We start from the raw sequence: 13,788 nt of genomic DNA, 5'->3' as shown, positions 1-13,788 counted from the left end.
TCCAGATAGACCATAACCATATAATACTAAGGTTCTCAGCCTTCTGCATCCATAACAGGCCACGTTTTAGGAATATTCTTATTTGAAAGTTAAATACAGTCATTAATGACGCACTCAATCTAACCTACTATAACTATGCAAGGCACAGGAAATCCTGCCCTGCTTATAGGAGAGGGGAGAGGTTTGCTCTGTACTATATTGTAATTACGCTTTACAGAAATCTAAACTACATAACTGCTTCTGCCCTACAGAGCAGGTGGCGATACACAGACCGAAACACACCGGGGGGTGGGGCTTGGAACGCCTCTAAGTATGGAACGCCATGCATCCTGGTTGTGTTGCTGTTTATGTCCTCTTGGGTATATTAGGAATCCCATCTGAGGTGCAATTCTGTCCTGGTCTATGCCAGGTGGAAAGGAACAGAAGCCTATACGGAGGGGTAACATGGGAAACTGCCAGCTGCATGTAACCAAATAGATTATTTTTATTTTAGAAAACCTTTTACAGTTTGGACACCACTTGATATTTTGATCATTTAACAGCCACAAATCATTTAAGGCGGAGAATATTGTCACTCACACCGTAAAATGTAGGTCCCAAGGAGAAGCACATGACCACCTCCCTTGGGCACATTGAAAAGACTGGCTTGGAGGGGGGACATAGAAGGGGAGGAGCTAGTCACACTTCTAGATTGCAACCTCCTATATCCCCACTGTAAAGAGCACTCCAGTGTCCCCTAGTTGATGAAAGAGAAATGGCTGTATACAAAGAGTGGGCAGACGGACCAATCAGATTTCATGAACACAATGAGTGAGGCTGGAGATTGGCCCTCTTGCTCACACAAACCCTCTGCAGCGTCACACAGCGCCCGTGTTTGGGTGGAGTGATCGCATATACAGCTCCACTCTACTCACATACTACAGTTTCAACAGACCTCTCATGTCATCTATTACAGTCTATTGGCGGCAACTGTGCTGTAATCACTGCGCCAACTAGTGGCAAACATCAACTGCTTGTGGTGTGTACTTACGAATCTGAATTCCAATACCTGAGAAAAATGTTGTTAATTTGTTTTCTGATGAAAGCTCTTAGGCCAAGGAACTTGCCGTAAATCCGATGTAGTACGGTTTTCAGGAAGTCTCGCTCTCGGGGATCTTCACTGTCAAACAGATCCAACAGCTGGAACACGATGAGAAGAGTCATTTGGGGAAATTGAGGTTTGAGCATTGCTTACTGAGCAGCCAGAAGCTAGTGTGGCATAGAAACGCCGCCTACGTCTGATGTCCAATACAGCGGGATACATTCTAACGGCTATACACGGAGACTGGAGGGGGGGAGGTTCAGGGGAAATTTAAGGAAAAATTACTTCACAGAAAGGGTAGTGGATAAGTGGAATAGTCTCCCATCAGAGGTGGTAGAGGCTAAGGCTGTAGAGCAATTTAAACATGCATGGGATAGACATATGAATATCCTTACAAAGAATTAAGGTTCAAAAAGGGTTGAGATTACATAAAGGATAAAAAAAAAAAAAATAAGAATTTACTTACCGATAATTCTATTTCTCGGAGTCCGTAGTGGATGCTGGGGTTCCTGAAAGGACCATGGGGAATAGCGGCTCCGCAGGAGACAGGGCACAAAAAAGTAAAGCTTTTACCAGATCAGGTGGTGTGCACTGGCTCCTCCCCCTATGACCCTCCTCCAGACTCCAGTTAGGTACTGTGCCCGGACGAGCGTACACAATAAGGGAGGCAATTTGAATCCCGGGTAAGACTCATACCAGCCACACCAATCACACCGTACAACTTGTGATCTGAACCCAGTTAACAGTATGATAACAGAAAGAGCCTCTTAAAGATGGCTCCTTAACAATATAACCCGAATTTGTTAACAATAACTATGTACAGTATTGCAGATAATCCGCACTTGGGATGGGCGCCCAGCATCCACTACGGACTCCGAGAAATAGAATTATCGGTAAGTAAATTCTTATTTTCTCTATCGTCCTAAGTGGATGCTGGGGTTCCTGAAAGGACCATGGGGATTATACCAAAGCTCCCAAACGGGCGGGAGAGTGCGGATGACTCTGCAGCACCGAATGAGAGAATTCCAAGTCCTCTTTTGCCAGGGTATCAAATTTGTAGAATTTTACAAACGTGTTTTCCCCCGACCACGTAGCTGCTCGGCAGAATTGTAATGCCGAGACCCCTCGGGCAGCCGCCCAAGATGAGCCCACCTTCCTTGTGGAATGGGCCTTAACAGATTTAGGCTGTGGCAGGCCTGCCACAGAATGAGCAAGTTGAATTGTGTTACAAATCCAACGAGCAATCGTCTGCTTAGAAGCAGGGGCACCCAACTTGTTGGGTGCATATAGTATCAACAGCGAGTCAGATTTTCTGACTTCAGCCGTCCTTGAAATGTATATTTTTAAGGCTCTGACAACGTCCAACAACTTGGAGTCCTCCAAGTCGCCAGTGGCCGCAGGCACCACAATAGGTTGGTTCAGGTGAAACGCTGATACCACCTTAGGGAGAAAATGCGGACGAGTCCTCAGTTCTGCCCTATCCGAATGGAAGATTAGATAAGGGCTTTTATAAGATAAAGCCGCCAATTCAGATACTCTCCTGGCGGAAGCCAGGGCCAGTAACATAGTCACTTTCCATGTGAGATATTTAAAATCCACCTTTTTCAATGGTTCAAACCAATGGGATTTGAGGAAATCTAAAACTACATTTAGATCCCACGGTGCCACCGGAGGCACCACAGGAGGCTGTATATGCAGTACTCCTTTAACAAAAGTCTGTACCTCAGGAACTGAGGCCAATTCTTTTTTGGAAGAATATTGACAGGGCCGAAATTTGAACCTTAATAGATCTCAATTTGAGACCCATAGACAATCCTGATTGTAGGAAATGTAGGAAACGACCCAGTTGAAATTCCTCCGTCGGAACACTCCGATCCTCGCACCACGCGACATATTTTCGCCAAATGCGGTGATAATGTTTCGCGGTGACTTCCTTCCTTGCCTTAATCAAGGTAGGAATGACTTCTTCTGGAATGCCTTTCCCTTTTAGGATCTGGCGTTCAACCGCCATGCCGTCAAACGCAGCCGCGGTAAGTCTTGAAAGAGACAGGGACCCTGTTGTAGCAGGTCCCTTCTCAGAAGTAGAGGGCACGGGTCGTCCGTGACCAACTCTTGAAGTTCCGGGTACCAAGTCCTTCTTGGCCAATCCGGAGCCACTAGTATTGTTCTTACTCCTCTTCACCGTATAATCTTCAATACCTTTGGTATGAGAGGCAGAGGAGGAAACACATATACTGATTTGTACACCCAAGGTGTTACCAGTGCGTCCACAGCTATTGCCTGTGGATCTCTTAACCTGGCGCAATACTTGTCCAGTTTCTTGTTGAGGCGAGACGCCATCATGTCTACCATTGGTCTTTCCCAACAGTTTATTAGCATGTGGAAGACTTCTGGATGAAGACCCCACTCTCCCGGGTGAATATCGTGTCTGCTGAGGAAGTCTGCTTCCCAGTTGTCCACGCCCGGGAAGAACACTGCTGACAGTGCTATTACGTGATTCTCCGCCCAGCGAAGAATCTTGGCAGCTTCTGCCATTGCACTCCTGCTTCTTGTGCCGCCCTGTCTGTTTACATGGGCGACCGCCGTGATGTTGTCCGACTGAATCAACACCGGTTTTCCTTGCAGGAGTGGTTCCGCCTGGCTTAGAGCATTTTAGATTGCTCTTAGTACCAGAATGTTTATGTGAAGAGACTTTTCCAGGTTCGTCCATACCCCCTGGAAGTTTCTTCCTTGTGTGACTGCTCCCCAACCTCTCAGGCTGGCGTCCGTGGTCACCAGGATCAAATCCTGTATGCCGAATCTGCGGCCCTCCAATAGATGAGCCTTTTGCAACCACCACAGAAGATATACCCTTGTCCTTGGCGACAGGGTTATTCGCAGGTGCATCTGAGGATGCGACCCTGACCATTTGTCCAACAGATCCCTTTGGAAAATTCTTGCATGGAATCTGCCGAATGGAATTGCTTCGTAAAAAGCCACCATTTTTCCCAGGACTCTTGTGCATTGATGTACAGACACCTTTCCTGGTTTTAGGAGGTTCCTGACAGGTCGGATAACTCCTTGGCTTTTTCCTCGGGAAGAAAAACCTTTTTCTGAACCGTGTCCAGAATCATCCCTAGGAACAGCAGACGTATCGTCGGAAAACAGCTGCGATTCTTGGAATATTTAGAATCCAGTCGTGCCGTCGAAGAACTACTTTAGATAGTGCTCTTCCGACCTCCAACTGTTCTCTGGAACTTGCCCTTTTTAGGTCGTGCAAGTAAGGGATAATTTAGATGCCTTTTTTCTTTGAAGAAACATCTTTTCGGCCATTACCTTGGTAAAAAGGCCCGGGGTGCCGTGGATAATTCAAACGGCATCGTCTGAAACTGATATTGACAGTTCTGTACCACGAACCAGAGGTACCCTTGATGAGAAGGACAAAATTTGGACATGGAGGTAATCCTTGATGTCCAGGGACACCATATAGTCCCCTTTTTTCCGGTTCGCTATCACTGCTCTGAGTGACTTTATCTCGATTTGAACCTTTTATGTAAGTGTTCAAAACATTTTAGATTTAGACTATGTGTCACCAAGCCGTCTGGCTTCAGTACCACAATATAGTGTGGAAAAATAATACCCTTTTCCTTGTCGTAGGAGGGGTACTTTGATTATCACCTGCTGGATATACAGCTTGTGAATTGTTTCCAATGCTGCCTCCCTGTCGGAGGGAGCCGTTGGTAAAGCAGACTTCAGGAACCTGCGAGGAGAAGATGTCTCGACTCTCCAATCTTTACCCCTGGGATAATACTCGTACGATCTAGGGGTCAACTTGCGAGTGATCCCACTGCGCCCTGAGACTCTTGAGACTACCCCCCCACCTTGAGTCCGCTTGCACGGCCCCAGCGTCATGCTGAGGACTTGGCAGACGCGGTGGAGGGCTTCTTTTCCTGGGAAAGGGCTGCCTGCTGCAGTCTACTTCCCTTACCTCTATGTCTGGGCAGATATGACTGGCCTTTTGCCTGCATGCCCTCATGGGAAAGGAAAGATTGAGGCTGAAAAGACGGTGTCTTTTTTAGCTGAGATGTAACTTGGGGTAAAAAAGGTTGGATTTCCCAGCTGTTGCTGTGGTCCCCAGGTCCGATGGACCGACCCCCAAATAACTCCTTCCCTTTATACAGCAATACTTCCATCTGCCGTATGGGATCTGTATCACCTGACCACTGTCGTGTCCCTGACATCTTCTGGGAGATATGGACAACGCACTTATCTTGATGCCAGAGAGCAAATATCCCTCTGTGCATCTCACATACATATATATAGAATGCATCCTATTAAATGCTCTACATGAATAAAATATTTTCAGTCAGGGAATCCGACCAAGCCAACCCAGCACTGCATCTCCAGGCTGATGGCGATCGCTGGTCGCAGTATAACCACCGTATGTGTGTATATACTTTTTAGGATATTTTTCCAGCTTCCTATCAGCTGGCTCCTTGAGGGCGGCCGTATCTGGAGACGGTAACGCCACTTGATAAGCGTGTGAGCGCCTTATCACCCTAAGGGGTGTTTCCCAACGTACCCTAATTTCTGGCGGGAAAGGGTATAACGCCAATATTTGCTATCGGGGTAACCCTACGCATCATCACACACTTCATTTTATTTTATCTGATTCAGGAAAAACTACAGGTAGTTTTTTCACTCCCACATAATACCCTTTCTTGTGGTACTTGTAGTATCAGAAACACGTAACACCTCCTTCATTGCCCTTAACGTGTGGCCCTAATGAGAAATACGTTTGTTTATTCACCGTCGACACTGTATTCAGTGTCCGTGTCGACCGACTGAGGTAAATGGGCGTTTTTAAAACCCCTGACGGTGTTTCTGAGACGCCTGGACCGGTCCTAATAGATTGTCGGCCGTCTCATGTCGTCAACCGACCTTGCAGCGTGTTGACATTCTCACGTAATTCTCTAAATAAGCCATCCATTCCGGTGTCGACTCCCTAGAGAGTGACATCACCATTACAGGCAATTTCTCCGCCTCCTCACCAACATCGTCCTCATACATGTCGACACACATGTACCGACACACAGCACACACACCGGGAATGCTCTGACAGAGGACAGGACCCACTAGCCCTTTGGGGAGACAGAGGGAGAGTCTGCCAGCACACACCAAAAACGCTATAATTATATAGGGACAACCTTATATAAGTGTTTCTCCCTTATAGCATCTTTTATATATATACAATATCGCCAAAATCAGTGCCCCCCCTCTCTGTTTTAACCCTGTTTCTGTAGTGCAGTGCAGGGGAGAGCCTGGGAGCCTTCTCTCCAGCTTTTCTGTGAGAGAAAATGGCGCTGTGTGCTGAGGAGATAGGCCCCGCCCCTTTTTCGGCGGCCTCGTCTCCCGCTATTTTTGAAGTTAGGCAGGGGTTAAATATCTCCATATAGCCTCTGTGGGCTATATGTGAGGTATTTTTTGCCTCTAATAAGGTTTTTATTTGCCTCTCAGAGCGCCCCCCCCAGCGCTCTGCACCCTCAGTGACTGTTGTGTGAAGTGTGCTGAGAGGAAAATGGCGCACAGCTGCAGTGCTGTGCGCTACCTTAAGAAGACTGAGGAGTCTTCAGCCGCCGATTTTGGACCTCTTCTCTCTTCAGCGTCTGCAAGGGGGCCGGCGGCGCGGCTCCGGTGACCATCCAGGCTGTACCTGTGATCGTCCCTCTGGAGCTAGTGTCCAGTAGCCAAGCAGCAAATCCACTCTGCACGCAGGTGAGTTCACTACTTCTCCCCTAAGTCCCTCGTTGCAGTGATCCTGTTGCCAGCAGGACTCACTGTAAAGTAAAAAACCTAAGCTAAACTTTCTCTAAGCAGCTCTTTAGGAGAGCCACCTAGATTGCACCCTTCTCGTTCGGGCACAAAATCTAACTGGAGTCTGGAGGAGGGTCATAGGGGGAGGAGCCAGTGCACACCACCTGATCTGGTAAAAGCTTTACTTTTTTGTGCCCTGTCTCCTGCGGAGCCGCTATTCCCCATGGTCCTTTCAGGAACCCCAGCATCCACTTAGGACGATAGAGAAAATAAGATTTTAAACCTACCGGTAAATCTATTTCTCCTAGTCCGTAGAGGATGCTGGGGACTCCGTAAGGACCATAGGGTATAGACGGGCTCCGCAGGAGATAGGGCACCTAAAAAGAACTTTGACCATGGGTGTGCACTGGCTCCTCCCTCTGTGCCCCTCCTCCAGACCTCAGTTAGAGAACTGTGCCCAGAGGAGATGGACAATACAAGGCAGGATCTAGCAATCCAAGGGCAAGATTCATACCAACCCACACCAATCATACCATGTAACCTGGAACATACATAACCAGTTAACAGTATGAACAAACGACAGTAACGGTCCAAGACCGATGTCAACTGTAACATAACCCTTATGTAAGCAACAACTATATACAAGTCTTGCAGCGTTTCCGCACTGGGACGGGCGCCCAGCATCCTCTACGGACTAGGAGAAATAGATTTACCGGTAGGTTTAAAATCTTATTTTCTCTTACGTCCTAGAGGATGCTGGGGACTCCGTAAGGACCATGGGGTTTATACCAAAGCATCCAATCGGGCGGGAGAGTGCGTATGACTCCGCAACACCGACTGAGCAAACGCTAGGTCCTCATTAGCCAGGGTATCAAACTTGTAGAATTTAACAAAAGTGTTTGACCCCGACCAAGTCGCCGCTCGGCAAAGTTGTAATGGCGAGACGCCTCGGGCAGCCGCCCAAGAAGAGCCCACCTTCCTAGTGGAATGGGCCTTAACCGAATTTGGTACCGGCAATCCAGCCGTAGAGTGAGCCTGCTGAATCGTATTACAGATCCAGCGAGCAATAGCCTGCTTCGAAGCAGGAGCGCCAATCTTATTGGCCGCATACAGGACAAACAGAGCCTCTGTTTTCCTAATTCTAGCCGTCCTGGCTACATACATTTTTAAGGCCCTGACTACGTCCAGGGATCTGGAATCCTCCAGGTCACTTGTAGCCACAGGCACCACAATAGGTTGACTCATATGGAACGAAGAAACCACTTTAGGCAAAAATTGCGGATGTGTCCTCAATTCAGCTCGATCCACATGAAAAATCAAGTAGGGGCTCTTGTGTGACAAAGCCGCCAATTCTGACACTCGCCTTGCTGATGCGAAGGCCAACAACATGACCACCTTCCAGGTAAGAAATTTCAACTCAACCTTGTTAAGCGGTTCAAACCAGTGTGATTTTAGGAACTGCAACACCACGTTCAGGTCCCATGGTGCCACTGGAGGCACAAAAGGGGGCTGGATGTGCAGCACTCCCTTTACAAACGTCTGGACTTCTGGGAGAGAAGCCAATTCCTTCTGAAAGAAAATCGAGAGGGCCAAAATCTGTACCTTAACAGAGCCTAATTTCAGGCCCATATCCACTCCTGTCTGTAGGAAGTGGAGAAAACGACCCCGATGAAAATCTTTCGTAGGTGCATTCTTGGTTTCACACCAAGACACATACTTTCGCCAGATACGGTGATAATGCTTAACCGTCACCTCCTTCCTAGCCTTTAGTAAAGTAGGGATGACCTCATCCGGAATCCCCTTTTTCGCTAGGATTCGGCGTTCAACCGCCATGTCGTCAAACGTAACCGCGGTAAGTCTTGAAATACACAGGGCCCCTGTTGCAACAGGTCTTTCCTCAGAGGAAGAGGCCAGGGATCTCCTGTGAGCATCTCTTGTAGATCCGAGTACCAGGCCCTTCGAGGCCAGTCTGGGACAACGAGTATCGTTCGTACTCTTCTTCGTCTTATGATCCTCAACACTTTTGTGATGAGAGGAAGAGGAGGAAACACGTAGACCGATTTGAACACCCACAGTGTTACCAGAGCGTCTACTGCTATTGCCTGAGGGTCCCGAGACCTGGCGCAATACCTCCGAAGTTTTTTGTTGAGGCGTGACGCCATCATGTCTATTTGAGGAGTTCCCCAAAGACGTGTTACTTCTGCAAAGACTTCTTGATGAAGTCCTCACTCTCCTGGATGGAGATAGTGTCTGCTGAGGAAGTCTGCTTCCCAGTTGTCCACTCCCGGAATGAAGACAGCTGACATAGCGCTTACATGATTTTCCGCCCAGCAAAGGATCCTTGTGGCTTCCGCCATCGCGACTCTGCTTCTTGTCCCGCCTTGGCGGTTCACATGAGCCACTGCTGTGAAATTGTCTGACTGAATCAGAACCGGTAGGTTTCGAAGAAAACTCTCCGCTTGTCGAAGGCCGTTGTAAATGGCCCTGAGTTCCAACACATTGATGTGTAGACAGGACTCCTGGTCTGACCAAAGACCCTGAAAATGTTTTCCCTGTGTGACCGCTCCCCATCCTCGGAGGCTCGCGTCCGTGGTAACCAGGATCCAATCCTGAATTCCGAACCTGCGACCCTCCAGGAGGTGAGCACTTTGCAACCACCACAGGAGGGACACTCTGGTCCCTGGGGACAGAGTTATTTTCCGATGTAAGTGCAGATGGGACCCGGACCACTTGTCCAGAAGGTCCCATTGAAAAGTCCTTGCATGGAACCTTCCGAAGGGAATGGCCTCGTAGGCCACCACCATTTTCCCCAGAACTCGAGTGCATTGGTGAACTGACACCCTTTTCGGTTTTAGCAGGTCTCTGACCATGTTCTGGATGTCCTGGGCTTCCTCTATTGGGAGGAAGACCTTAATTTGTTCCGTATCCAGTATCATACCTAGGAACGGTAGTCGAGTTGTCGGAATCAACTGTGACTTTGGTAGATTTAGAATCCAACCGTGTCGCTGGAGCACTCTCAGCGAGAGCGCCACACTGCTCAGCAATTTGTCCCTTGATCTCGCTTTTATCAGGAGATCGTCCAAGTATGGGATAATTGTGACTCCATGCTTGCGCAGGACCACCATCATTTCCGCCATTATCTTGGTGAAAATCCTCGGGGCCGTGGAAAGTCCAAACGGCAACGTCTGAAATTGGTAATGACAATCCTGTACAGCGAATCTCAGGTATTCCTGATGGGGGGCATATATGGGGACATGAAGGTACGCATCCTTTATGTCCAGAGACACCATAAACTCCCCCTCCTCCATGTTGGCTATTATCGCTCTGAGAGATTCCATTTTGAATTTGAATCTTTTTATGTACAGGTTTAGGGATTTCAGATTCAATAGGTCTGACCGAACCGTCCGGTTTCGGGACCACAAATAGGGTTGAGTAGTAACCTCTTCCCTGCTGGTGCAGGGGAACCTTGATTATCACTTGCTGTATACACAGCGTTTGAATTGCAGCTAACACTATATCCCTTTCCGATGTGGAAGCTGGTAGGGCCGATTTGAAAAATCGGCGCGGGGGCACCTCCTCGAATTCCAATTTGTAACCCTGGGAAACTATTTCCAACACCCAGGGATTCAGGTCCGAACGAGGGTGTTACTTTCTTTTGCTGTTGGGGAATATATGGTAAAATTTTTTATTTACCTGCTGTAGCTGTGGAAACCAGGTCCGTCAGCCCATCCCCAAACAATACATCACCCTTATAGGGTAGTACTTCCATATGTTTTTTGGAATCCGCATCACCCGTCCATTGGCGAGTCCATAAGGATCTTCTCGCTGAGACAGACATGGCATTGGCCCTAGAAGCTAGCAATCCAATGTCCCTTTGAGCATCCCTCATAAATAAGACTGCGTCTTTAATATGGGCTAGAATTAGGAATATAGTATCCTTATCCATATTATCAAATTGATCTGTCAGCTCATCTGTCCAAGCTGCAATTGCGCTACACACCCATGCCGACGCAATTGTCGGTCTTAGCACAGCACCCGTATGAGAATAAATACACTTTAAGGTAGTATCTTGCCTGCGATCTGCAGGGTCCTTAAGGGCCGCTGTGTCAGGAGACGGTAGCGCCACTTTCTTGGACAAGCACGTCAGGGCCTTGTCCACAGTGGGGGATGATTCCCAAATCTCCCTGTCCTGCTTAGGGAAAGGGTATGCCATATAAATTATTTTGCGGATCTGCGGTCTCTTATCCGGAGTCTCCCAAGCTTTTCCAAAGAATTCATTTAATTCATGAGATGTGGGAAAGTTAATAATCTGTTTCTTTTCCTTAAACATGTGTACCCTTGTGTCGGGGACCGAGGGTTCATCCACAATATGCAACACATCCCTTATTGCCACAATTATACACTGAATGGTTTTAGTCACCCTAGGGTGCAATTTTACTTCGTCATAGTCGACACTGGAATCAGAATCCGTGTCGGTAGTAGTGTTTTGTGTTAAGGGACGCTTTTGAGACCCCGACGGGCCCTGTGAGTCGGTCCAATCTGAGGATTGACCGCCTGATGTCCCCCCTAAACCAGCCTTATCAAGCCTTTTATGTGAAGATGCCACACTTGCATGCAACGTATGCCACATGTCCATCCAATCTGGAGTCGGCACAACCGACGGGGGACACACCACTCATTTGCTCCACCTCCTCCTTGGAGAAGCCTTCCGCCTCAGACATGTCGACACACACGTACCGACACCCCACACACTCAGGGAGTTACCTATAAGGGGACAAAATCCCAACCAGGCTCTTAGGAGAGACAGAGAGAGTATGCCAGCACACACCCAGCGCTTAAAAACACTGGAATATATGACTAGATAGCGCTGTTATATGTACTTATGGGCTTCGGTCCCAGTGATTTTTCAATATCCCCCCCCCCCCCCTGCGCCCTGCACCCTTCAGTGCTGCTCAGTGTGTGTGACTGGGAGCAATGGCGCGCAGATGAAGATCTGATGTCTTCTGCCGCCTAAGATGTCTTCTGTCTTCTCATCCGGCTTCTATCTTCGGCATCTGTGAGGAGGACGGCGGCGCGGCTCCGGGACGTACCCCAGGTGAGACCTGTGTTCCGACTCCCTCTGGAGCTAATGGTGTCCAGTAGCCTTAGAAGCAATGCCCAACTTGACAAGCCAGCTCTGCTTCTCTCTCCTCGTTCCCACGATGCAGGGAGCCTGTTGCCAACAGGACTCCCTGAAAATAAAAAACCTAACAAAATTCTTTTTCCACAGAAAACTCTGGAGAGCTCTCTGCAGTGCACCCATTCTCCTCTGGGCACAAGATCTAACTGAGGTCTGGAGGAGGGGCATAGAGGGAGGAGCCAGTGCACACCCATAGTCAAAGTTCTTTTTAGGTGCCCTATCTCCTGCGGAGACAGTCTATACCCCATGGTCCTTACGGAGTCCCCAGCATCCTCTAGGACGTAAGAGAAAGAGGCAGACTAGATGGGCCAAGTGGTTCTTATCTGCCGTCAAATTCTATGTTTCTATATAGTTCTATCACTAGTCAATGACCAGATTGGTGTTCAGTAAACTTGACCATGTAAATTGGATGCGAGAGGATTCTTTACATTCCTTAAAATCCGGGACAAAAGGCAGAATATTTGCAATGACTGATCGGGTGAAGTATTGGTAATCTGGTGAGTAGACCGACTGGACACCCTACTCAGGGCTGCATGCTATGTAAATGTTGACGGAGCTGCGCAAGCACCCTAGAAACACGTATAGCGCATATATTATAGACGTGCAATCGCCAACAAATGCAGCTGACTCCGCATCAGGCCACTAAGTGCAACTAGTTCAGTCTCAAATGAATAAAACAGCTGAAATTAAAAACTAGTTTCATTCGAAAACCATTAAAAATAAACAGCGTTTGCACAATGCATAGATTTTTTTTTTTATAGTTAAATAAATAAGAATTTACTTACCGATAATTCTATTTCTCGGAGTCCGTAGTGGATGCTGGGGTTCCTGAAAGGACCATGGGGAATAGCGGCTCCGCAGGAGACAGGGCACAAAAAGTAAAGCTTTAGGATCAGGTGGTGTGCACTGGCTCCTCCCCCTATGACCCTCCTCCAAGCCTCAGTTAGGATACTGTGCCCGGACGAGCGTACACAATAAGGAAGGATTTATGAATCCCGGGTAAGACTCATACCAGCCACACCAATCACACTGTACAACCTGTGATCTGAACCCAGTTAACAGTATGATGATAACAGCGGAGCCTCTGAAAAGATGGCTCACAACAAATAATAACCCGATTTTTGTAACTATGTACAAGTAATGCAGATAATCCGCACTTGGGATGGGCGCCCAGCATCCACTACGGACTCCGAGAAATAGAATTATCGGTAAGTAAATTCTTATTTTCTCTATCGTCCTAGTGGATGCTGGGGTTCCTGAAAGGACCATGGGGATTATACCAAAGCTCCCAAACGGGCAGGAGAGTGCGGATGACTCTGCAGCACCGAATGAGAGAACTCCAGGTCCTCCTTAGCCAGGGTATCAAATTTGTAGGATTTTACAAACGTGTTTGCCCCTGACTAAATAGCCGCTCGGCAAAGTTGTAAAGCCGAGACTCCTCGGGCAGCCGCCCAAGATGAGCCCACCTTCCTTGTGGAATGGGCATTTACATATTTTGGCTGTGGCAGGCCTGCCACAGAATGTGCAAACTGAATTGTATTACACATCCAACTAGCAAAAGTCTGCTTAGAAGCAAGAGCACCCAGTTTGTTGGGTGCATACAGGATAACAGCAAGTCAGTTTTCCTGACTCCAGCCGTCCTGGAACCTATATTTTCAGGGCCCTGACCACATCTAGCAACTTGGAGTCCTCCAAGTCCCTAGTAGGCGCAAGACACCACAATAAGCTGGTTCAG

At 48.0% G+C, this 13,788-nt stretch overlaps 1 protein-coding gene across 1 annotated transcript in view; it reads right to left on the bottom strand.

Annotated features, from left to right (window-relative positions):
* Positions 1 to 13,788, bottom strand: part of PPP2R5A (protein phosphatase 2 regulatory subunit B'alpha) — a 170,451-nt gene that overhangs the window by 35,717 nt on the left and 120,946 nt on the right. The window contains exon 5 of the mRNA XM_063919047.1: positions 1,049 to 1,179. Coding sequence (XP_063775117.1) covers positions 1,049 to 1,179 — 131 coding nt within the window. The remainder of the gene's footprint in view (positions 1 to 1,048; positions 1,180 to 13,788) is intronic.

This window comes from Pseudophryne corroboree, chromosome 4, assembly GCF_028390025.1.
Source record: "Pseudophryne corroboree isolate aPseCor3 chromosome 4, aPseCor3.hap2, whole genome shotgun sequence".
In the NCBI taxonomy this organism is placed as follows: Eukaryota; Metazoa; Chordata; class Amphibia; order Anura; family Myobatrachidae; genus Pseudophryne; species Pseudophryne corroboree.
Note: the sequence above shows the minus strand (reverse complement) of the source record. Positions and strands in the feature narration are given on the sequence as shown.